Here is a 26,603-nt window from a genome sequence, read left to right as displayed (position 1 = left end):
AAGTGAAAAGTGAAAGTGAAGTTGCTCAATCGTGCCTGACTCTTAGCGACCCCATGGACTGCAGCCTAGCAGGCTCCTCTGTCCATGGGATTTTCCAGGCAAGAATACTGGAGTCGGGTGTCATTGCCTTCTCTGAAATAAAGGTTCAGTTCAGTTCAGTTGCTCAGTCGTGTCCGACTCTTTGCGACCCCATGAATCGCAGCACGCTAGGCCTCCCTGTCCATCACCAACTCCCGGAGTTCACTCAGACTCGCGTCCATCAAGTCAGTGATGCCATCCAGCCATCTCATCCTCTGTCGTCCCCTTCTTCTTCTGCCCCCAATCCCTCCCAGCATCAGAGTCTTTTCCAATGAGTCAACTCTTCGCATGAGGTGGCCAAAGTACCGGAGTTTCAGCTTTAGCATCATTCCTTCCAAAGAAATCCCAGGGTTGATCTCCTTCAGAGTGGACTGGTTGGATCTCCTTGCAGTCCAAGGGCCTCTCAAGAGCTTTCTCCAACACCACAGTTCAAATAAAGGTTAAGGTAGGATAAATAGAATTTCCCTAGGAAAACAAAATAGCGTTGGAAGATGACTCCGGGCCTGGGACCATCATGGTCAGAAACATAGGAGGCGTGGCTTTTAGGGAAAAACACTGAAAAGTCACGCTGCACTAGAAGCAGCTCAGGACAGAAGCAGAGAAAGCACGAAAGAGGGGATGCCCAGCAGGCTGCAGACGCCTGCAGTATTTTTCTTTAGGCAGCAGTGAGCGAGTAGAGTTTTTAAGGCAGTAATGGTTTTAGAAAGATCCTTCCAGTAGCTGAAGGGGGTGGAGGCAACAGGAGTCAGCTGGAGGTATAGGAACTGTAGCCAACTGGGAAAAATCCAGGAAGGACTGTCTTTATATATATATAAATGTGACCATGGCATACGGGATCTTAGTTCCCCAACCACGGACGGTACACATGGCCCTTTCATGGGAAGCATGGAGTCTTAACCACTGGACTACCAGTGAAGTCTCCCAGGCGGGACTGTCAATAGCATTCATAACACGGGGAAAGAAAGGGGGCTTGGAATCTGAGACCAGAAAGGATGGCAGAATCCCCACACCACAACCTGATAGCTTCATCTTTGTGTTGTGACCCTCATCTTGAGCTAGTCAACAAAGTTCTTTTCTGAATGCAACCCATGTGACCAAAACACTACATCCAGCTTTTTCTTTTAAGTGTATACCAAATGCTTTCCTGTGGTTTCACATTGTTGGCTTTCAATATACTCAATATGAAGACTGTTAATTAGAAGACATACCACCCCTTCAGGAAATCACAAGTTAGCCATTCCTGATGGCATTTCCTGTCTAATCCCTTCATCTGCAGTTAAAATCTTAGAAGAAACGCGACCTCACAGCAACCAAAATGACAATGGTGGGAATGCCACAAAAAGGAGTCTATATTTAATATAAATCCCTGCATTTATAGAAACTCTCAAGTTTAAGTAGGACTAAGTGGAATTCTGCCATAGCAATGCCTCAAACAAGATGGTATGAGGCCAAAGCCCCTCCGCCCCGCCCCCTCCCCCGAAAATGAAAGCAAAAATGAATCAGGAGAATCTTGGTTCTTAGCAGAAAGACCACACACACAACATATCACCTCCTTCTGTGATCCTGTAACATTTTATCAACACTTCGTTTTAGCATTTATCACAGCTTCATAATTTATGTGTGCACCTATCTTCCTGATTAAACAGACAGGGACCTCTTATATTTTGATCATCTTTGAGATACCAGATTTTAACATACCATCTGACAGTAAATATTCCGTAAGTACTTGCTCAGTGAATGAATCAATGAAAAACCTCCAAAAAGGGGAGGGGGAAGCTTTCATAATAAAAACTTTCTTTTTTCAACCATTTTAAAAGTTAATTTTATTATTTTTTACTACGTCGGGTCTTTACTGCTGCTTGTGGGCTTTCTCTAGCTGCAGTTCACCGGCTTCTCATTGCAATGGGTTCTCTTGCTGTGGAGCACAGGCCCTAGAGCATGGGCTTAAGTTGTTACGGCACTTGGGCTCAGGTGCCCTGCGGTATATGGAATCTTCCCAGACCAGGGATCGAATTTTCGTCCTCTTCATTGGCTGCTGCTGCTACTAAGCCGCTTCAGTCGTGTGACTCTGTGCGACCCCACCCACCAGGCTCTGGGATTCTCCAGGCAAGAACACTGGAGTGGGTTGCCATTTCCTTCTCCAATGCATGAAAGTGAAAAGTGAAAGTGAAGTCGCTCAGTCGTGTCCGACTCTCAGCGACTCCATGGACTGCAGCCTTCCAGGCTCCTCCGTCCATGGGATTTTCCAGGCAAGAGTACTGGAGTGGGGTGCCATTGCCTTCTCCTCTGCACTGGCAGGCAGGTTCTTTACCATTAGAACACGAGTAGAGTCCAATAAAAACTTTCTTAGTCATCTTCTGATTCTAGGAAATAAAGCTAAGCAAATCTGAGTTGGAAGTTTCCCATCTCTACCAAATCAAACTCCTTCCCAAAATAATAAGGAGAAAGGTAAGCTGCTGCAGTAGTCTAAATATTTGCATTAAAATTGGAGGGTCACACCATAATTTGCACACTTCCCCGCCCCACCCCCCCACTGCAAAGGCTGTGGGAATTAAAGGGGGAAAAGTGGGAATTTGGAAAGCCCAATGGTAAAATTCAGCATGACCTACTAAGCATAATTTCCACAGTGTATCACACTCTCACCCTGACCCCTCCTCCCAGAGACTGCAGCTGCCAGGTGTGATGGGGGCATAGGACCCAACCTAACTGGTCTCCCCGCCTCTGGCCTCTGCCAGCTCCACTTTTTGCTGCCAAAGGAACCTCCCTACAGCAAGCACAGCCTGTGATTAACTGGACCAAAATGAAATCATTGTCCTCCTCCCTCCAACGCCTCCGTGCCGCAGAGCACTTCTTCAGGTTGATTGCAACATCAGGGCCAGATGCCTCAGGGGTGTCTCTGACCTCCCAAAAGGAGTAAGTGTAAATCCTACAGCTTGGTCGTTCCCAGTTTTCTTCCATTCCTACCCTTCTTTCCATTTGCCCTGCTTTTACTCCCGCTTCCAAGGCTACCAGCAGGCTTAGCCTAGATCAGCTGTGACCAAGAGAAAAATACTAGCAGCTACAACTAGCAATTTTAAATTGGCCAGGAGCCACATTAAAATCGTAAAAAGAAGCCAGTGCAGTAAACTCTAAGTATGTTTCACTTAAAACCAACATATCCCAAAAGTGTTTTCATTGTTTAACTTGTAACCAATCTAAATGATGAGATCTTTGACATTTTTCTCCAGACCAAGTCTCTGAAATCTGTGCGTATTGTGTGTTTCCAGGACATCAGGACTGATCTCTGTTCAGACCAGACACACTGCAAGGGCACAACAGCCACACGTGGCCAGCAGCTATTGCGTTGAACAGTGACACGGAAGGCTTAGATGCAATGAACCCATCGCACCACTGCCTCCCTCTTTTCTCCTCTTGAAGATACTTTAAGCGTTAGTTGCTCAGTCGTGTCCGACTCTTTACGATCCCATGGACTGTAGCCTGCCAGGCTCCTCTGATCATGAAGTTCTCCAGGCAGGCATATTGGAGTGGATAGCCATTCCCTTCCCCAGAGGATCTTTCCAATCTAGGGATGGAACCTGGGTCTCCTGCACTGAAGGCAGATTCTTTACCATCTGAGCCACCAGGGAAGACTTTAATCCAGTTGAAATAGACCATTCTTCCTAAACCTCTTTCCTTCCACGTCACTCCTCTGGCTGTCCCTTGAGCAAGGCTTTTCCCCAAACTTCAATACCTCCTTCATGAAGCCTAGCACATACCCTCCCTTCCTAATCCCTCTTTCTCTCCTTTGCACTTCCAGGTCATCTGTGCAACTCTGTAACATCTGGGCTTTTGCCTGTCATACCCAACAGACTGTAAACTCCTTGAAGACTCAGTGTTGCCATAACTCGGAAAGCACACTGCGCAGTGTTTTGTTGTTGTTGCTCTTTTGTTTTTATTGGAGTATAATTGCTTTACCATGTCGTGTTAGTTTCTGCAGTACAAGGAAGCGAATCAGCTATATATACACAGATCCCCTCCCTCTTACCCATCTAAGTCATCACAGAGCACTGAGCACCCTGTGCTATACAGCAGGTCCTGCTAGCTATCTATTTTACACATGATCACTTCTCAGCCTTTTGACCAAGATGAAGTGTATTTTACACACAATAGTGTGTATACGTGTGTGGTCGCTAGGAGTCGGACACAACTGAGCGACTTCACTTTCGCTTTTCACTTTCATGCATTGGAGAAGGAAATGGAAACCCACTCCAATGTTCTTGCCTGGAGAATCTTAGGGACGGGGGAGCCTGGTGGGCTGCCGTCTCTGGGGTTGCACAGAGTCGGACACGACTGAAGCTACTTAGCAGCATATATACATATATATGTCAATCCTAATCAGCAAAGTGTGCTGCACATTGCAAACCCCTGATAAACTTCTGATGAAGTGACTTCTTTAATTTATTAGCCTTATAAGAGACAAGTACACTCTTAACATGAATGTATGCCCAAGGTGCCCGTAGTTTCCAGGTAAACTAAATTACTGCTCAATACCTATTGGCAACACAAGAGCTGGTTGTTGGGTGTATCCCAACCCTGTCATGGAAAAAGGGACATTTACGCTCTGACCCAGAATTTTAGCAAATATCAGAGAGCAGAAGCATCATATTCAAGGAAGAAGAGGGCTGAGACCCAAACCCCTGGACATTCTACACAGCATCATGGGCTATGTTCACAATAATTAATCACAGATCTAACTATTAAAAATAATGTGCTCTCATCATATACTAGGAAATGGGAATTCTCTGGCTGGATACCCTTATCTGTGTAACAGAATGCTGAAGTGACAACTAGAAGTCAGGACCTGATCCCTGCTCTGTAATGTTTCATGTTCCTGTTGGGTCCCCACATGGCTCAGTTGGTAAAGAATCTGCCTGCAGTGCAGGAGACCCGGGTTCGATCCCTGGGTTGGGAGGATCCCCTGGATGAAGGTCTTCCCCCTGGAAATACCCGCTCCAGTATTCTTGCTTGGGAAAACCCATGGATAGAGGAGCCTGGTGGGCTACAATCCATGAGGTCGCATGAGTGGGATACGACTGAGTAACTAAACCACCACCACCAAACCTTAGACTTTGTGTGAAATGAGAGGCAGACAGTTTCCCCTCAGCTGCTTTTGCTCATGCCCACAGTGGAGACATTTAGTGCTACTCCTCTGATCAAAACACTCAGATGGTTTTCCAGTCTCACTTCCAACAGCTAAAAGGGTCTCTACAATCTGGCCTCCTGCTAGCTCTCTCACCCAGCCACACCCACCCCCATCACCCTGGCTGCCTTGCAGAGTACACACTGTCTCAAGGCCTTTGCACAGGCTCCCTCTACCTGAAAAGTTTTCCCCACCCCCAGCTTCCTAGTCTGGCTTATCTCCTTCAGGTCTCTGTCTAAATACTGCCTGATCAGAAAGCAGACCTTTCCTGATGACCTAAAAGAAAATAGCATAACTTTCCCTCACAGACCCAACACTAATTATCCTCACCAATCCTGCTTTATAACCTGACCTGTTGCATATTTACTCTTTGTCTCCAATGGACATGAGCACCAGAAAAGTAGAAGCATGTTGGTTTTATTTCCTACTATAGCCTCACCTCACAGACCAATGCCTGGAATACAATGGAACACAAATATTTATTGGATGAATAAATGAATGTGTAATATTTTAATTTTCTTCAGGATGTGGCAGGATGAGCGACCATTCCTTCACTTTTTCAAATATTTCAGAAAACATTCATTAATATCTTAAACCTGACTATAAAATTAATATATGCATATCATGAATAAAAAATTATTTCACTAAGTTATTCCACTATGCAATCAGAATAATTCTATTCCCAAGAAAATTAATGTTGCAAGAGTTGGGGCTTTCCTTTCAGATTAATTTTAATGCATGTTTGTCTAGATAGATGCATGCATCCTCGGTCACTTCAGTCATGTCCAACTCTTTGCGATCCCTTAACCATAGCCCACCAGGCTCCTCTGTCCATGGGATTCTCCAGGCAAGAATACTGGAGTGGGTTGCCATTTCCCTCTCCAGGGAATCTTCCCGACCCAGGGATCAAACCCACATCCCTTATGTCTCCTCCACTGGCAGGGGCGGGGTACTTTACCACTAGAGCCACAGATAGAGCTCTATACTCCGAGCCATAAAAACAGACAATACCTTGGATTCTATTCCATAATTTAGGTAGTATATCATTCTATGTTGATACACATAGAATTATCTGATCCTTTTTAATAACTATTCAATTTTCTATTTTGTAGATCTAGCTAATGTAGAATCCAATCTCCTATCAAGGAACTTATTTGAGTGTCTTTCATTGCAATACAAAAAACCACCATAACCACCACCACAAAAACAAACGAAAAACAACTCAGGCCAAATAATTCACACTCTAGCTAAGACATGAGAATCTCACCTACACATCTGGAGCCAGGGCAGAAACCTACCCATATTAATGAAGCAACGGAGAGTAACTCCGTGCAGAGGGCACCGTGTGAGAGCTGAGGCCAATAAACGAGATCTTCTGCTTCTACCAAATGGCTCCTCTCCCTCCGTAGATTCGGCAAGCACTTATGAAACCACAGATGATTCTGGGGCCCACTGTGCCTTCTCTGTCTTCTGCTCCTTTTTCCACCTTCCAAGAGATGGCTGATCACAATCCAGACTAAGCCCCATACAGACTTACTCTTACCAATTCTCTCCTTCATCCACGTGTTATGCAAAAAGGGATCCATACAGGGTCCCCCTGAGACCCTCCAGGGCAGACTGCATTTCCTGAACTGCCTCTGTAATTTACACAGCAGTTTCTCCCACTCTCCCATCCCCAGCAGCGGCTTTCCAGAACAGGATGTGGCTCATAAATCTTTTCCCTCAGCTTACCTACCACCCACCGACTAGCTTATTTTCACAAGACCTGCCATTTCCCAGACTCCCCTAGTATAAGCCTCCCATGGAAGGTCACAAGAGCGTGATTCCTAAGACAAATACTCTTCTGTTATCACTTCTTCATGGAATCTGAAAAATAAAATGAATATACAGGAGGAGGCAGAAACGGACTCACAGATAACAGAAGACAAACTTGTGGTCACCACTGGGGAGAGGGACGATGGGAAGCAAGATAGGGGTAGGGGATAAAGAGATACAAAGTACTATGTACAAAACAGATGGGCAACAAGGTTGCAGTGTACATCACAAGGAAACACAGCTACTGTTTTGTAATAACTTTAAATGGAGTATAATCTATACAAATAGTGAACCAGTATGTTACACCTGAAACTAATATCGTAAATTAATTATTCTGTTGCTTAATCACTAAGCTGTGTCCAACTCTTTTGAGACCCCATGGACTGGAGCCCGCCAGGCTCCTCTGTCCAGGCCCCTCTGTCCATGGGATTTTCCAGGCAAGAATACTGGAGTGGGTTGCCATTTCATTCTCCAGGGTTAACTTCCCAACTCAGGGACTGAACCCGCATCTCACACATCTCCTACATTGCAGGCATGTTCTTTACCACAGAGCCACCAGAGAATCAACTATGCTTCAATTAAAACAAAAAAAGAAGATGGTTCTTGTGATGGGCAAAGACCTCAGGGAAATGTCATACATCTGCCCTTATGGGTGTAGAAAATTCTACAAGGGGCTATGAAGGAATGTTGATATATTTAAAAGCACATCGTAAATTTTCCAGAGAGAAAAATGTCAGGCAAATCACTAAGAGGCATTACCATTTCTTGATGGGTAGAGGCCAACTCTTATTTATCTTTAAATTATTTAATTAGTTCATTGAGTATCTTCTGAGTCTAGGTACAATGCCAGCCCTGGGAGACACAAAGATGACAGCTCTTAATCAGCTGTTCAATGATAGAATCTTGTAAGAAAGATCAATATAAAAGCAATTGAAGAAATAAATGACAAAATATTGTATCTTTGAGAGGCAGAGGTCCATTAATGCTGGCAAGTGAGAGAAGTTGCACAGAAGAGGTCACTGAAGCAGCAGCTGAACGGCATCAGACGCTCTGAACCACTAGGGTCTCTTCTTGTGGCCCGCAAGGTAATAATAGTCTCCTGGTTTTCTCCCACTTCTCTGACGGTACCTTTCAATCTTCTTGAGCTTTCTTGCTAATTAGTTTCCTGTTCTTAGCCATTTTCATCCTCTTACTCTCCTTGGAAATCTCATGTACAACTCTGTTTCAGTTTCTACTGAATAATATACATCCTGAGTCCAGATCTTCTCCAATGAGCTCCATTCTTGGATAACCAATTAGCCACTTAACATTTCCACTTGCAAGAATTTTCACAGGCATCTCAAACTACATTCTCCCCCAAAGAACATGTACCATCATCTGTCTTCCTCATCACTAACACAGCTTCTCCCAGGAACAAAGCCAAGAGGTTGGGACGTCTCTTGATCCTTCTCTTTTACACATCCTTTACATCCAACTACCTACATATCCTTTTGCTGCTGTTGCTGTTATTTTCCCCCAATTATCCAGAATCCAGTCTGTTCTCTCCCTCCCTCCTGAGGGACTCCTTAATAGGCCCCCCACTGGTTTCTGAGCTTCTACTTCAGCCACACTAAACTCCATTCCCCACTTAACAAGTAACTTTTTAAAAGCAAATCTACCATTAATCTACTTAAAATTCTTTGATGGTTTCCCCATAAAGTTGAATTTTTTAGCATGCCCCCCAAATCAGTTCCTGGCCTGGTGCTCCATGTTCCAGCAGCACTTAGGTTCACAAAGTTCCTCCAAAGAACTCTATGCTTTTTATCCAAATCTTCAGAAGTATAATTCCTTTCCACCTGGAATACATTTCTCTTCTCATTCTACCACCCAACTTTTTCAACTGATTAACTCCTCAACATACATTAATTTTCTGCCTAACCATCACTTCCTCCAAGAAGTCTTCCCTGATTATTCTCTAAATCTACAGTTAGGTACCTGCCCTTCCTTTGTGTGAGTCCCTCAGTCATGTCCGACTCTTTTCAACCCCATGGACTGTAGCCCACCAGGCTCCTCGGTCCATGGAATTCTTCAGGCAAGAATACTGGAGTGGGTAGCCAATCCCTTTTCCGGGGATCTTCCCAACCCAGGGATCGAACCCGGGTCTCCTGCATTGGCAGGCAGATTCTTTACCATCTGAGCCACCAGGGAAGCCCTTCCTATATGCTCCTGTAAAGCTCTGTACCTCCCTGACAGGACTTACAGATCAAGGAATGAATGAATGAAGCAAGGATGGGAGGAAGGCATAGCATATGCCAAGGCCTGGTATTTGAAACACCAAGGTTTGTATATGGAATTGTGAGAACTTCTGTACAGCCAGGCAGCAGGGCTGGCAGAAAGATAGAAGTGATGGGAGATGAGTCTTTAAGACTGAGGGGGCTTCCCTGGTGGTAAAGAATCTGCTTGCTAATGCAGGAGGCAGGGGTTCCATCCCTGGTCTGGGAAGATCTCTCAATGCTGTGTAACAACTATTGAGCCCATGCTCTAGAGCCTGAGTACTGGCTTCTGTTGAGCCCACGCACCCTAGAGCCCTTGCTCTGCAACAGAAAGTGCCACAAAGAGAAGCTTGCTCATTGCAATAGAGAGTAGCCTCCACTCACCACAACTGGGGACAGTCTGTGCGGCAATGAAGACCCGGCACAACCAAAAAAAAAAAGACAAGACAAAGCTGAGGCCCAGAGGATGGAGGATTTGAATGCTCTATTAAGGGATTCAATCTCTAAACTGTAGGTGATAGGAAGCCCTGAAGGTTTTTAAAGTAAGGAAGCAATGAACATAGGGGAAACCTAACATAATCAAGTTTCTCCCACTGAGGAACCATCAAGTTAGGCTGGGAGATAATGACTAGCACTTAGAGGTGGAGAGGAAACCACTCAGGGAAGCGATGGCACTCCAGAAGTAGTTTCTGGCACAGAAATCCAGAGATGGGAGCACAGGGGTGGGGCAGGGGAGGGGTGGTGATTGTGCAGAGAACACTTGTGGTGTAAGGAGGAAGGGAGTCACAGACAGAGGTCTGAGAAGTGACGGCTTTTTATCAGGTGGGTAAAGAGGGAGTTTCACATGAAACTGAAAGAGGCCCATCAGAATGGTGAGGAGCTTATGAGCTAGAAGGAGCGCCCCTAAGAAACGATCAGGGAGGAAGGGGTGGAGTGTCCACATCGTGTGTCCAAGTACTGTGCAGCACTCCCACACAGTAGGTGCTCAGCATTTGCTGACGTGCATGTAAGTCTGCATATAAGTCCCAGATTACTAAGTCACTCTCTTAATCCAGAAACTGTCACCTCGGGGAGACCGGGAAGATAAAAAGCACATCCACTCAAAACACACTTTTATTAGATTGAAAACAAAACAAAACAAAACAAAACACACCCACTCCCTAATTCAAAGGGTGCCAGGTGTGAATCCTTTTGAAAGGAGACCACATTTTCTTCATACAAATTATTACCCTCTACTTTTTCACAACGGGGGTTTTAACATATCCTTAGTCTTCAGAGAGAAGAGAAATGTTGTTTCTCATGTGGAAAGGTCATCTGCGTGGGTGCGAATTGGGGATGATGGTTCAAAGAATTGGGCAATGACAGACAAACTGATGGAGAAGATTGGGCGGGGGCGAGGGAAAGTAGATGCAAATACCCAGGAGCTGAAATGGGCACCTCTTGGAGGATCAACCAGCTGAATGGCTGAACCAGATAACTCTTTCTGAGCTGGTGTTCAGTTGTGCCTGACTCTTTATGATTCTATGGACCGTAGCCTGCCAGTCTCCACCGTCCGTGGGATTTTCCTGGCAAGAATACTGGAGCAGGTTGCCATTTCCTCCTCCAGGGGATCTTCCTGACCTAGAGATTGAATCCATGTTTCCTGTGTCTCCTGAACTTCAGGCAGATTTTTAATCTGCTGAGCCATCAGGGTAGCCCTTAATTCACAAATGCCCATTAGTCACATAATGATTCCCCATGTTAATATTTCCTTTATTGAGCCACAATGGAGTACCCATCTCCAAAACACAGCCAATCCTCCAGGTCCTCTGGCAGCACTGCTTTCCTGGACACAGATTTACAATGCCAAAGGAGGAGAGAAAACGTTCTCCCTATGGGCTACTCCACTTCTCCCTGGCTCCTAGGTTGAGAACTGGCTCAGCAAGTACATGTGTAGAGCCTCACACGTCTGTTTCAAAACAGATGAAAACATTGCTGCAAGACGACTTTGACAGATTAGCCTGAAAAGTGAAATACAGGTGACTTTTTAAGCATCACTGCTTATAAGGCTTGCTGCGCTTTGAAGCCGTTTGTTTTTAAAAGGTCAACAAAGACAAATCGGTAGCAGTAAATTACTGTTTACACAATTCTGAAAACTTTATACACGGGCCTTAAAGTGTAGTTTTCAACACTTGGGTCAACAAGCCAATTGCCTCAATAGCTACGGGATCTCACAGAAATACTGAGTTAACCCATTAGTAATAGAGCAAGAAGTTTGGGCTGTTTTTCCAAGAAAGGGCAAATAAATACCCATTATAACCATCATCCATCCTCCATCCCTACGACAGCCATGACTACAACAGCCACAAAGTCAATCACTCATTAATGGCTGGTTATTTGCAAAGCACAGAGATAATGCGCAAAGATTAAACAGACCTCCAGTGTGAAAGAAATATACAATTTATACAGATGTGTGATGTAACACTGAGACTGAGAGAAACAGGCACCAGAGGTCATATTGGCCGAGGCTTAATCAGCAGAGAGAAACCACACAATAATCTGAACAGAACTGTAATATAAAAAAACTGCTGGGGGACCGCCCTCGTGGTCCAGTGATTGAGAATTCGTCTTCCAATGCAGGGGACTTGGATCGATCCGTGGTTGGGGAACTAAGACTCCACAAACCAAGGAGCAACTAACCCCGCCACAACTAACTACAGCCACATCTAGAGAAGCGCACGTGCTGCAGCTAAAGAAGGCTGTACCCTCAACAAAGAGCCCCTATACCACAATGAAGACCCCGCACAGTGTGCGCCCCCACCCCCCGACACACACACACACAAATTGAACCGTGATGGGGAAAAGGCCTATCCTGTAGCCCAGTGGTAAAGAATCCACCTGCCAGTGCAGGAGACTTGGATTCAATCCCTGGGTCAGGGAGATGCCCTGGAGAAGGAAGTGGCAACTCACTTCAGTATTCTTGCTTGGGAAATCCCATGGACATAGGAGTCTGGTGGGCTGCAGTCCTTGGGGTCGCAAAGAGTCAGACATGACAGACACTAAACCACCACTGCCGCCAGGGACTTTTAAGAACATCATTGACTTCAGGGACTTCCCTGTGGTCCAGTGCCTAAGACTCCACATACCCCCAGTGCAGGGGGGCCTGGGTTTGATCCCTGGTCAGGGAACTATATCCCACATGCTGCTACTGAGGGCTCTTGTGCTGCAACTAAGATCCTGCATGCCACAAGTGAAAGAAAAAAAAGATCCCACATGCCACAACTAAGACCCAGCATAGCCAAAGAAATAAATATTGGGGTGGGGCGGGGGGGGGGGGTGGCAGAGAACATCACTGAGTTCAAATTCTCTGCACCCAGAACACTAAAATTATCAAAGGCAGTCAACAGAAAGGGAAGAAAATTACTATTTATTAAATACTGATTCAGTGCAGGTACTAAGGTTTTAAAAAATACGTTATCTCATGCAGTTCTCATTATATTATTTTACAGATGAAGGAAGTAAGAATTTGGAGAGGGTCAGTAAATTCCCAGCATTACATGTCTAGCTAGGCCTGGAGTTCAAGCCCAACTCTCATTGACTTCAAAATAAACTCACTTTCCCTTGAACTGGGATGCCTCTCCAGGTGAAAATTTAAGGGTGGAATCTCGGCGAGCCTGGAAGAAGTGTTCTACTCACCTGAATTACTACTTTGAGTTGGAAACAGGGGAACAGATACTAAAAACTTTTCCAAGTGTCTTCCCATTTCATTCCATTCATTGCCTGACTCCCAACTCTTCGTCCTTCACAAGGAGCACATATTTTCAGATATGTTTTCTAGACAAATAAGGTATATTCTTTCTCTCATTTATTAAATAGTCTCTGTCCCTTTGAATATCAACACCTCCATTCTTAAATTAAGGGTGATTTCATATCTAAGTTATCAAGTGCAGAGGGCATGTACATTTCTGCCGGATGTTAAAGATAATTTAAAAGGAGAACTGCTCCAGCTTCTAACGGCTGAGAGCTTGAGTTATGCACAGGGTCACCACCTGACATGTGTGCAATGCTCTACAGACTGCAAAGTGATCCGGGGGCAGAGCGCACACGTCACCACCCCGAGAGCATGACAACAGCTCTAACTCGTCTCAGGATGCACACCACTTCCAGCTTTCAATTTTAAAATTAATCCATCCCTTTCTGGTCAGCAGCTCATGAGTCATCCCTATCCCTTGCCATCCTTCCTTGTCTCCACCCCACCTTCCACACCCCAGTAGAAAAATCCTGGCTTTAAAGACATCCCTGGTGGTCCACTGGCTGGAACTCTGTGCTCCCAATGCAGGGGGCCCGGGTTCAATTCCTGGTCAGGGAACTTGAGCCCATATGCTGCAACTAAGACCGAGCACAGCCAAATAAAATAAACATAAGTATTTTTTTTTAAGATATTGGCTTTGGTCCTGCAGGAGAAAAGGATGCATGTTTCTCTGACTACTGAGCCATCTCCCAGGAAGGTTTTATTTAGTACTCCTTTACAAAGTCAGAGGGTTTCCCAGGTGGCTCAGCGGTAAAGCATCCACCTGCCAAGCAGAAGATGCGGGTTCAGTCCCTGGGTTGGGAAGATCCCCTGGAGAAGGAAGTGGCTGCCTACTCCAGTATTCTTGCCTGGGAAATCCCACGGACAGAGAAGCCTGGTGAGCTACAGTCCATTGGGCCACAAGAGTCAGACACGATTTAGTGACTAAACAACAACAATGCCAGAAAAGTAGATCAACCAAGAGGATTTCTGGCCCAAGCCTCAGTTTCAAACCAGAGCTCATAAAGTATTTCCCTGCCACAGGCTTCTAGCAAGACAATGCAGAACAGACTTGAAGTCTGCTGTTGGCATCTGAACTCACAAAGCCGTGTCAAGCAGGAGCGTCTCCCACATTCACACCATTCCATATCTGAGGGAAAGAAGTCCTTGAACGTTCTCTTATCTCTACTTGAAAATGGCTCAGCTGGAAGAGAGCTCCTCTCTACCCCTCCAGCTGTGACCTCTGCTCCTTTCTCAAATCTTACAACTTGTTTAGAAGATATACTCAGAAGGTGATTACCAAACACTTGGGAAGTCAGTAAACACATTAGAATTCTTGGGTGCCCAGAGCCATACAGGTTCCACTCGGGTTACAAAGGGTCGCTCTGGCCCCCCATCTATTTAAAATCTGGCTAAGGCTTGGACCAACTGCAACAAAGAAGCCAAGTGAAAAAAACAGCAAGAGAGAGATAAGCTTGATGGGAAGATGGGGACGCTGGAAAGAAAGTTTATTCGAAGGTGGACCTTCAGCTGCAGAGTTGAATTTAAAGAGCAGTTTCTAGGTCTTGGGTCCATAAAATGCTAGATTTCTCTTGCTAATAACAGTGTTTTAATAGTATTGCTTTCAGTATAAATGGTGAACATGAAATGTTCAAATACTGTAATTTTGGTTCAAAGTTTCAATCCAATGCCAAGCCTCATACTACAGAAATGAAAGGAGTACTAACTTCAGATGTAAACTTGAAAACAACAGTCTTTGGACTTCAGTGTAAAGTTCTAGGAATTTACTTCAAAACTGACCTCTTTCTGCCTTGCACAGGAGGAAGGCGTTTTTCTCTTGATGCTGGGTGGGAAAAGGAACAGAGGAGGGGTCTAAGCCCTCAATCTCCCCTAGAGGAAAAGGGCTCAATAGTTTCTGCCCTGTTCCCCCTTCTGGCAACAAAAATAAAGCTGGAGCCAAGACTTCAGTCTTCGACCTCACAGGGTACCTGCGGGGTGGGAGGTGGGGGTGGGGGGAGGGCATTTGCGAACCCTGGGTAACACAGGCTGCCTCTCTGTAACCTTAACAAAGATCTCCAGTGAGAGCCGTCAAAATTCAAACGGAGAGCAGACCCACGGCTCTCTGCTAGGAAACCCTGTTTTCTTTTAATTAAAAAAAAAAAATGTCGAGGTCACCCCTCAGCTTTGTTTACAAGTAATGAGTCCAGCAGCCCCCATTAATCACCCCTGGAGATTCTTTTACACTTTGATGTGAAAAGAGGCAGGGCCCATTGTGATGTCCACGACTCCAACAGCAGCCCTTTCACTTGCAAACGAAGCTTGGGCCCCCAGTAAGAACTGATTGTCAGAAAAAAATTCATTGCCTTTCCTTCCAGTGATTTATCAGAGATGGGGGAAAAACGGTGGCTTTAAGACAACTTTCCGGAAAGGGTTCCCAGCACATCACTACTGCATTCCCAGCCTCCTCTGCCCCACATGCCCACTTCTCAGAGCCTGGGAAAGGCGCTTTCTTCTCTGGAAGCCATCTCATCTGGGGGAACTTTCCTTCCCTCTCCTGCAAGCTTTTCTGGAGGCCTGAGCTGGGTGTGCTCAGTTGTGCCCGACTCTGCGACCCCGTGGACTGCAGCCCACCAGGCTCCTATGTCCCTGGGATTGTCCAGGCAAGAATACTGGAGTGGGTTGCCATTTCCTCCTCCAGGGGATCTTCCTGACCCACGGATCGAACTCATGTCTCTTTCATCTCCTGCACTGGCAAGAGGGTTCTTTACCATTAGCGCCACCTGGGAAGCCCTTGGGTGGGGGGGGTGGGGGGGTAGGGGGCAGCACGTGCTATTGGTACTTAACTGTTCTGGTGTCTCCAGAACAAGGTTGATACCAGTACCTGGTTTGTCCATAACAGACCCAAAACCATCAGGCACAAGACATCCTTTTCCCTCATCTTTACCAGTCTCTTACCTTAAAAGGAAAGAGTATTTAAAGATTTCTCGAAGAATCTGAGGTGGTAGTCAAAAAAGAGGAAGGTTCAACAGCAGGACCAGGAATATTCTTTTTTTCATGTAAACTTTTAAAATTAGAATATAACATGCATTGTATAAAGCGCTCAGCTCATACATGTTATTTTCACCAGGTGACATACCCCTGTAACTGGCACGCAGATCCAGTCATGGAAAAATAGCAGCACTCTTGGACTAGACAACTCTTTTGAGCAGAAAGGCTTCTGTCAAACATTTAACTGAGCTTTAGCGCTCACTGCATTCTACAGGAAATACCTGGAACAGAAGCACAGAATTCTCAAACTCAGCACCAAGAGACATAAGGAGACAGAAAAGCATCTGTGGTGAGGGCCATTCTGAGTACCGTGCAGCGAGGAGCAGCAGCCCTGGCCTCCATCCAAGAGATTACGACAACGAAAATCTCCCCAGACGCTGTCAGATGCGCCCCTATCCCCACATCCAGGGAATAAAATTATTCCAGGTTGAGAACCACTGGTCTATAAGAACAAAAACACATTAAGACGAGCAGTCAGATAAATCCACAAAGTAAAACATACATTCAACTCAGTTTCCTCAAACAGTCAATTTCCGCCCCCACCCCCATCATCCCCAGCAAATAAGCAGGGCAAATGCTCTAGGTTAAGACTTGACAAAACCTAACACAGTATATAGGCTTCCCAGGCGGCTCAGCAGTAAAGAATCCACCCGCAATGCAGGAATGCAGGAGATGTGAGTTCAGTCCCTGGGTTGGAAAGATCCCCTGGAGAAGGAAATGGCAACCCACTCCAGTACTCTTACCTGGAGACGAGGAACCTGGCGGGCTATAAGTCACGGGGTAGCAAAGAGTCAGACATGACTGAGCACATGCGCACGCATATGCACACACGGGCACAACACACACACACACAACACAGTCAGCATTTTAGGGAACCCTTAGCAACTAAAAAACAACAACAACGCACTTTGATTCGACTGAGTCAGGATGTAAACAACTTGAACAGACATTTTAAAACAGTGTGGAGACAGGCTAATTCATAGATGAATCTAAAATGTAATTTTATTAGGAATGAGACTGGCATGCAATTATGTAGGGAAAGAAATCCCCCTTTTAAAGGAGACGCACATAAGGTAAAGCCAAAGTGAAAAAACAGATGTCTGGGATAGGCTTTAAATCACTCCAGCAAAGAACAAAAGGAAAAGGATACATTTCTTTTTTTTCCGTTTAAGTGTGGCAAAATATTGAGAAATGTTAAATCTGGAGAAAAGCCTATTTGAAAGTTAATGAAACATTCTACTTCTACTGTCTATGATAAATTTTTTTCTTTTAAAGTGAAGGGGAAAGACTGGAGGCAAGAAATATGATAAGATCTATACTAAGTTAGGTTTTCATGCCCAGTCAGGGCCGATATTCTTTATTGCTGTTACAACACACATAATTTCTGTCTTTCTCTTGCCCCTTCATCCCATTTCCCTCTTTCCCAGTCTCCTTCTTTCTCTTTTCCTTCAGACTGTCTCCCCCTTAACAAGAAGTCTGGGACCACCTCATGCTTTCAGTGGCTTTAATAAGACCTGTTCACTTAACTGTGTCTATTAGCATCTTACCTATGTAAACACATACAATCCAATGTCTAAAATCATTTTAAAGCAACAAAAAAGGTGACATTCTGCCTTACAGGTTAAGAAGAAAGCATTATCTGATGAAAAGCATCAGTACTTGTTGGTCAAAGGCAGAAATTGCCTAATAACATGTTAAACGTCATTTGGTAGAGAAAAATTTTCCACCAAAACAATCCAGTTGCTTCAGCATTCCCTATAGCTTGATTCACACATTCAACTATTAATTTCTCCAAGCTTTTTCCTCCTCCGGTACAAGAAGCCGGATTACCAACTAATCTAACCACATTACACGGTTATCATGAGAGGAAACAAGACTCAGATTCTGAAATAATGTCCTCCACGCTTCTGAAAAAGAGGAAACTGAAATATTCATCTTAATCCTGTTCCACAGATTCCCAAGGAGGCTGACGGCTACTGCTTTAGAAGAAAAGGATTGTTATAACTGAAGCCTCCCCAAAAGAAAAAGGTTCTTCCCCAAATCAGGATAGTATAAAATTAGTATTCATACAAAGATGGTATGAAAAGGGAAAGTGATAGTCACTCAGTCGCATCCAACTCTTTGTGACCCCATGGAGGCCTGCCAGGCTTCTCTGTCCGTGGGATTCTCCAGGCAAGAATACCAGAGTGGGTTGCCAAGCCCTCCTCCAGGGGACTCTTCCCAACCCAGGGATGGAACCCATGTCTCTTATGTCTTCTGAACTGGCAGCCACGCTCTTCATCACTACCGCCACTTGGGAAACCCTATTCCTGGAGTAGCTCACAAACAAATCCTTTCCACCCAAAGAGCTGCCTCTAAACAAAGTCTTTCTCTTTTGAGGTAGAGCTGTGGCAGGTATTCATTCTCCTGAAACCCAGCTCCCTACTAGGATCACCAGAGCAAGAGAATTAACGATTCAGGAAGGACTTTATCCCCTGCGCTGGGATAAACACTACATACATTATTCTCGGTATCCTCACCTTAATGAGGCTTAAAAGTTGAGCAATTTGTCCAACGTGTCAGAGATCTAAACACAAGTTACCCAGCCCTGGAGTCCCACACGCAAGTCCACTACATCACTTATGCAATACAAAGTCAACTGGACTTTTTTTTTTTTTTGATAAATTGTCCCCTTTATTTATTCATGGCTGTGCTGGGTCTTCACCTCTGCCCGGGCTTTTTCTCCGTTCACAGAGAGCAGGGCTACCCTCCAGGTGCAGCAGACTGGCTTCTCTTGTCGCAGAGCATGGTCTCTAGGGTTCACGAGCTTCAGCAGCTGAAGCATGTGGGCTCAGTAGGGTGGCTCCCAGGCTCAATAACTGTGGTGCTTGGGCTGAGTTATTGCTTGGCACATGGGATCTTCCCGGACCAGGGATCAAACCCGTGTCTTCCGCATCGGCAGGCGGATTCTTTACCACTGAGCCACCAGGGAAGCCCCTCAACTAGATTTTACTGGTGAAATTACTCAATACGTCTACAGTTGAGTTCCACACCCCCACCCCAAACACACACCCACTCCCCACCAAATTTAACTGTCCATTTGGGAAATCACTAATTCTGAAAAAGATTTCCTCAGGCCTGAGATAAGTCTGAAACGAAACTCTTTTAAACCCATCAAACCAAACGACTCCTCTTAAACAGTATATGACAACAACACACAATGAGCAACCATTTTCTAAAATAAAGGGAAACCAATCATTCTGTATAAGAAACATTATTGCGCTTGTAAATCAGGCCTAGAACAACTTGCTGGGGAAACACAGGAAATTTCACAATTCCAGGTGTGGATTATTTACAATGCCCAGGCCAATCACCGTTTCAGGAAAACACAGCTTACAGCCATTAATCTCTCTAGTGAGCATCTGGAAGTCAGGCCCCTGATTTACTCACACAAAGAAAATCTGTCCATATAATAGGTGTTAATCAGCTTAACACCTTGTAGCTTCCTCACTAATTGAGGGCTCCCCTCAATTAGGAGAGGTAAACGTTATTTCAGACTCTCCTGGGGAAGGAGAGCGTGCAGGAGTACAGCATTATGGTTCAGGGTTCACAAAATGCAATCAGTCAAATCCTTCCCCTGACAAGCATATCAGCAGATTTCCTAACACACACTGAAGGGAAAGAAGGGGGACAGGGTAGTGACGTTGCAAAGGGGCATGTTCTCTCTTTCAACAAAGAGAAAGAAAAGTAATTTGAAACTCCAGGAAAAACAAAAACACCATCCAAAGATGAGGCAATTTAAAATGTGCCATGAATCTGAGCAATTCACTGAGCTATATAAGTGTTCACTTGTCCTGATCAATATGAAATGTCTCAAGTGGTACTTGGGTTGACTTTGAACCCACAGAGAAGAAATAAAACCCTAAACGCTATTTTGCTTCCCAATCAAAATAGTGTAAATAGTGCTTCTTGGTTTTTCAGCTTTTATTATTAGAAGACAAAGTTTGCAAAGGCACAGATGCTTATAAAATGTGCTGTCAACCGGGACAATTTAAAACTAAAAGCAGGGGACTTCCCTGGTGGTCCAGTGGTTAAGAATCCACCTGCCAATACAGGGGACATGGGTTCGATCCCTGGTTCGGGAAGATCCCACGTGCCTCGGAGCAACTAAGCCCATGTACCACAACTACTGAGCCTGTGGGCCCTAGAACCCACGCTCCGCAACAAGAGAAGCCACTACAATGAGAAGCCCGAACACCACAGCTAGAGAGTAGCCTCTGCTCTCCACAACTAGAGAAAGTTCTTGCACAGCAGCAATGATCCAGCACCACCAAAAAAAATAGTAATGATTAATTTAAAAAAATACTAAAAGCAGAGGTAACAGTTGGTAGGTAGAGGAGAGAAAAGTGGAAAAGAGTAAGGATAATTATACTATCAGATTAGACAATGAAAAGTTGATGGAAACTTTTAAAATTTTAATATTGATTATATAGTGAAATATAGTACATTCATTTAAAATGCCTTATTATAAAGGCATATAAAGATACATGTTTGTGAAATAAAAGAAAAATAACAAAAATCTTTTTGCCTGTTCATACTGTTCATGGGGTTCTTGCAGCAAGAATACTGGAGTGGTTTTCACTAGTGGACCGCATTTTGTCAGAACTCTCCACTATGACCTGTCCGTCTTGGGTGGTCCTGCATGGCATGGCTCATAGCTTCATTGACTTACACAAGTCCCTTCGCCAGACAAGGCTGTGATCCATGAAGACTGGTGTGCTGCGGTCCATGGGGTTGCAAAAATCAGACATGACTTAGTGACTGCCTGACAATAACATAAGCATCGAAACTGAACAGACGCCAAGAAGAATATACTACTTGATTATTCTAAAGTAAAAATCGAAAGCAGGCAAGACAAATCCAGTGTTAGAAGTCAGAATAACAGTAGGCTTTGAGAGAGACAGTAGCTAAGAGCAGACAGGAGGGGCTCCTGGGGAGCTGGTATTGTTGTTGCTTGATCGGTTACACAAGTGTGTTCACTTTGTGAAAATGCATTGAACTATACTAACAGTGTCAGCCCTTTTCAGTTTGTTACACTCAAATAACAATTTTTAGAAAGAACAAAAAGGGGAGGGGAAAGAAGGGGAGGAGAAATGTAAGTACATCAGCCTGAGCAGCATCAAATGTTAGTAAGTCTGGGAGCCAGGGGAATAAGTTTATTTCTAAGAACTAAAATAAATATTGTCTCTACACATGACATTAATATTCTGGCCATGCTGATGACTTCTGGTAGCCCTGGGCAGACTAAAGATTCACACTCAGACTTCTGTTTAGTTTGTGCAATTAATACCTGCCTGCTCAATACACATCTGTTTCCTTTAAAATATGTGCTAGTCCTGGACCAGTTCCACATGAATTTGGTTTTTTGGGGGGATGGAGAAGACTCCTGAGAGTCCCTTGGACTGCAAGGAGATCTAACCAGTCCATTCTAAAGATCAGTCCTGGGTGTTCATTGGAAGGACTGATGCTAAAGCTGAAACTCCAATACTTTGACCACCTCATGCAAAGAGTTGACTCATTGGAAAAGATTCTGATGCTGGGAGGGATTGGGGGCAGGAGGAGAAGGGGATGACAGAGGATGAGATGGCTGGATGGCATCACCGACTTGATGGACATGAGTTTGGGTAAACTCCAGGAGTTGGTGATGGACAGGGAGGGCTGGAGTGCTGCAATTCATGGAGTCACAAAGAGTTGGATACGACTGAGCAACTGAACTTAACTGAACATGACAAAACATTTAAACAAGTGAGCTATTTGGTATATACTAAAAATAGAGCTCTATTTAGGATTTCCTCTAACTTACTACTTGTACTGGGTATTAAAAGGACCATATCAGGGATTTCAAGAGCTGAAAAGACAAATGTAACAAATAATAAAAACAGCTCTGTAACTGCTAGAATGCTACTACAAAGGGCAATTAGCTAGTCTAACAATTAGCAACAACAGAAAACAAATGTAAATAATAGAGTACAAAATATATTTTTTAATCTTGCCACTGATGATACTGTTCAGTATTATAATTATTATAAACTATGATTCTTCTTCTAGAAATTACTCTGGATACAGTGTGAGTAATCAGAAATAGTTGAAAAATCATACCTCCAAAAAGTCTTAGAATAAAAATTTAAAATTTCTTCACCCCAATACATTTTCATTAACCTGATATTTAGATTCCTTTGTAGAAAGACCCAGTTTTTTAATATTCTATAGAATTCAACTCTTAGTTGATTAATTCAAACTCCAATCAAGATGCCAACAATTTTTCTAGAAAATGACAAACGACTTCGGAGTACATGTGGAAATGTAATCAGACGTGACTAGCTATAAAAATTCTAAAAATGAAAAGCATTGACAAAGAATCTGCCTAAATATTAAAATCTATAAAAGCGCACTGAAACAGTACAGCACCGTTTGCAGACGAGACAACTGATGGCACAAAAGGGTCCACCAACAGACTCGAGAATGTGACGGATTTGGGGCATGGTATTCAAATCAGTAAAGACAGATGATTTAATAAATTATGTTGGAACAACTGGCCAGCCTTTTGCTTAAAAAAAGGCTAACATCCCCCAGACTTTTTCATTTTCCTATTAATGTGGAAATTTACAACACACACTTTACACTAAAATCAATTACAGATGGATCAAAACAGTAAAAAGTCAATGACCTAAAGTGGGCAGCAAATGAAGAGGGCAAAGCAGCTAACTCATCGGCGAACCCAGCTGTGTGGGAATTGTAGCGAAATAAACAGGATCCGAGCTTCCCCAGCTTTTCGTTCTTTCTTTTTAAACACCAAGTCTCCCTGGGGCAAGCTGACAGAGCAGATGCCTGTCTGTACGAGGATATCGGGTGGGCGTTTGGGAGTTCTGGCTGGGGAGAACTAAGTCTCAGCACACCTGAAAAGTAATGGCACACCACTTGAGAAGTTTTGAACTGGAAAGCTTATGACTTCTCAAAAAGAGCAGGAGCTAGTTATTCGATTCCATCTGAGGGGTGCTCTATGGCAATGCAAACCCCGAGATGTTAAATTTTTCAAGAGAAAATGGAAGTCTGCATCGTTATGTAAAAATCATTGGCAGATATATATATATTTAGGACACGGTGAGAGGCCAAACAAAACCCATCTGTGGGCCAGATCTGCCCCACAGGCCACCAGCTTACAAGTTCTGATTTAAATGCAAAAAATGAAACCTTTCAAGTGCCAGCCGAGAACACATGAAATTATTGTCTCAGCCGTGGAATAGGAAAGACCTTCCGAAGCACAATCAAAACCAGAATCCATAAAAGACCAAGACATTTAACTACATAACAATTTAAAACTTACGTGTAACTGAACATTATGAATAAGCCTTAAAAAAACACACACACATACACACACAAATGGATGCTAACAGTTTCCTCTCTGGCTCCAGCAGCACGTGGACTGTAGCAGCCTGGGCCACATGCCTTCCTCTGTGGGGGAGGAGAGCACACCAAGTTCAACACCAGGACCACCTGGACCACCTGGAGTGCAGGAAGAGCTTCCTAAATGAGCCAGAAAGGAGGAGGAAGTAGGAAAGCACCAGAATGGTCCAGAATCACAGTGCCCACCATCTATTACTTAAGAAATATTAACTATTTCTGAGTCTCCATGTCTCCTACTTTAATAGGTATTTGAGTATCTAATAGTATAAATAAAAACTGATCAGGGATATTAAGAATTCCTTCTGAATACCAAATTGGTTATTCTTAATAACTGCTTCAGAATATAAATACGCTGCCTGCAAGGAACCCTGATCATGTGTGATATGCAAGAAGGCAGTCAACCATGTGTACAGAGTTGGAAGGAGAGATGTTGATTGTTTAAGTATTCCTGACAGAATTCCCTCCTCCAAGCTTCTCACAACAAGGCCGGTTTCCTCATATCTGTTTCAGCATAAGCCAAACAGGCGCACATTTTCCCAAATCAGTGTGACCTGGGGCAGTTCCTCGAACACAGAATTAGGATGCTTGATCTAATATAATATCATATCCACATGTTAAAGAAGTGAGTTACAAGACTCAGAGACTACTAGATTTAAAGGAAACATGTAGCCAGTCTAACAGGTTTGATTTCATCCAGAGAAGACAGACGTTTTCTACACCTTTTCCTGCACCAGAGAGTCCATAAATCACAAAAAGGACCAACCTTATTCTTTGAAAAATTGATTATAAAATTCAACATCAAGGTATCTTTGCATCATGGACTTCATGGTTACCTGTTGCTGCTGCTGTTGACTCTTTCGGTAAACGCCATTGCTGCCAATTAGTGGAAAGCGATGAGTCTGCTCATCTGAAAAAGAAACAGCAGCCTGTGAACATCAGCACATAAATAACTAAACTAATTGGTACACCTGAACCAGAAGGCATCATACTGGACACAGAACTCAAAGCTCTCATTTGAATATAGACTGGTTCTTCACCAACTCTCAGATTGTGTGAACAAACCGGCCAGCATACACCAAAGGCCAAATGCACTTTTAATTTTAAGCCTGAAAACAATTTAAGCCAGGAAAAATATGGGCACATGTATGTTTATCACGAGGCAGGAGAAAGGAAATAACATTTCCCCAGTGTCTAGTTTGTGCCAAGCCTTTAAAAATGACATTTCATGTAAACATTACAATACACTTGCAAGGTACATACTAATACCTCATATACTAAATAGCCCATTTTATATATAACAAAAGTGAAACTCAGTTTTAAGTAATTTGCCTAAGGTAATAGCTTGTGTCAACAATCTCACTAGAATCAAAAGGGGGGAAGGCAAAAGTATAGACAAGAAAGAAAAGTTGATCTTCAAGGCTAAATAAAAAAGTGAACCCAGTAAAAGCCAATCTTGAGATTTTACTTCCACTCATAAAAGGGACTTAACCCCAAAGCAATTCTAGAGAGTTATCTTAAAACAGTACTGGTTAAAAAAAAAAAAGTTGTTATCCAACCTGGGCAGACTGGCCTTGGTACCTATCTTGTATATCTCTAGAAACAACCTTTCTCTCTGTGTCTAACACCATCAACAGCTGTTTCCTTTTCCCTTTCTTGTGTGTATTTGTAAATTTACTGCTCTTATCCTAACTTGCTTTAAATAGTTTCCATTTTTTTCAAACATCCTTAAGGCAAAAGGGTATGTTACTAAATTATCTTAGTACCAATTTAACAAACTATCTGATACAAATGGAAATAAATACAGATGTTAAATTTGTAACAATTTTTAGAGTGCTTGCTACTTTAAGAGCTTAACTGTCATACTTTATGCCTGAGGCTGAAGAAACACTGGAACAGAGTCCTTCAGCTCTACACTGACTCTGGATAAGGTCTTTTATCTCCCCTCTCCATGACTACAATGTTTCCTTATTAGTAGATAACCATTTGTCAGTCTATCTCCTCCCCCAGAAAGAATGCAACATGGATGCTACAAACATTCTAATCAGACTCACCTTAGTAGAGCTCTAAAATTTTCAAGGTCAAACATGCTTTGGAGTAGGACACTCCTTCAACTGGCTATAGTGGTCCTAGGCAAGTTTTCCAAATTCTCCAAATCAAATTCCCATCACCACTCCCCTTTAAAGAAAGCAAGTAAAGTCACTCAGTTGTGTCCAGCTCTTTGAGTGGACTGTAGCCCACCAGGCTCCTCCATCCGTCCATGGGATTTTACAGGCAAGAGTACAGGAGTGGGTGGCCATTTTCTACTCCAGGGAATCTTCCCAACCCAGGAATGGAACCTGGGTCTCCCGAATTGTAGGCAGCTGCTTTTACCGCCTGAGCCACCAGGGAAGTCGGAATGGAGTCCATGAGTGGTTGTCCCCAAAACAGTCCTCCCAATGAAGATGCCCCACCTGTTAGCAGCTCAATAGCCAAGAGCACCCGCCCCAGCGCTGACTGCTGCAGAAAGGAGGAGGTGGGGAGCGAGGCTGTTGAGGGAGTCTCATGGGCTCAGAGGTTAAAGCGTCTGCCTGCAATGTGGAAGACCTAGGTTCAATCCCTGGGTTGGGAAGATCCCCTGGAGAAGGAAATGGCTACCCACTCCAATAGTCTTGCCTGGAAAATCCTATGGACAGAGAAGCCTGGTGGGCTACAGTCCACGGGGTTGCAAAGAGTCGGACACGACTGAGCGACTTCACTTTCACTTTCACCTAACAAAGAGGTTCTTGTTTGTTCATTTACTCACTGGGCCAACAAAAAAAAAAATTTTTTTTTTAAAGATTTTTGGGGTGTGGACCATTTTAAAAAGTCTTTATTGAATTCATTACCATATTGCTTCTGTTTTATATTTTGGTTTCTTGGCCAAGGGGCATGTGGGTCCAAACCCCCTGCATTGAAAGTCAAAGTCCCCACCCCTGGACCACCAAGGAAGCCCCCTGAGCCAACAAATATTTCCTGGGCATCTACTGTAAGAAGAGGAGAG

General features: G+C 43.9%; 1 protein-coding gene and 1 long non-coding RNA gene across 6 annotated transcripts in view; both read right to left on the bottom strand.

Moving 5' to 3' along the window:
- Positions 1 to 26,603, bottom strand: part of AFF1 (AF4/FMR2 family member 1) — a 200,044-nt gene that overhangs the window by 162,285 nt on the left and 11,156 nt on the right. For 3 of the 4 annotated variants that reach the window (XM_018049701.1, XM_018049705.1, XM_018049702.1), the window contains exon 2: positions 24,418 to 24,491. In XM_018049701.1, the coding sequence (XP_017905190.1) occupies positions 24,418 to 24,455 (38 nt within the window). In that variant the 5' untranslated portion in view covers positions 24,456 to 24,491. Of the gene's footprint in view, positions 1 to 24,417; positions 24,492 to 26,603 lie in introns of those variants that run through there. The other variant, XM_018049706.1, reaches the window with a different exon arrangement.
- LOC108636236 lies at positions 13,098 to 16,488 on the bottom strand. 2 transcript variants are annotated; one of them, XR_001918212.1, is made up of 3 exons: positions 16,451 to 16,488; positions 16,230 to 16,362; positions 13,098 to 13,137 (listed from the first exon to the last, which is right to left on the bottom strand). It is a non-coding gene; the product is annotated as an uncharacterized LOC108636236 (long non-coding RNA). The 2 variants fall into 2 exon arrangements; XR_001918213.1 differs by lacking the exon at positions 13,098 to 13,137 and adding an exon at positions 16,022 to 16,048.

The sequence above is a fragment of the Capra hircus genome, chromosome 6 (genome assembly GCF_001704415.2).
Source record: "Capra hircus breed San Clemente chromosome 6, ASM170441v1, whole genome shotgun sequence".
NCBI classification, from domain to species: domain Eukaryota; kingdom Metazoa; phylum Chordata; class Mammalia; order Artiodactyla; family Bovidae; genus Capra; species Capra hircus.
The sequence above is the reverse complement of the archived record's forward strand: the minus strand, read 5'-3'. Positions and strand labels throughout refer to the sequence as shown.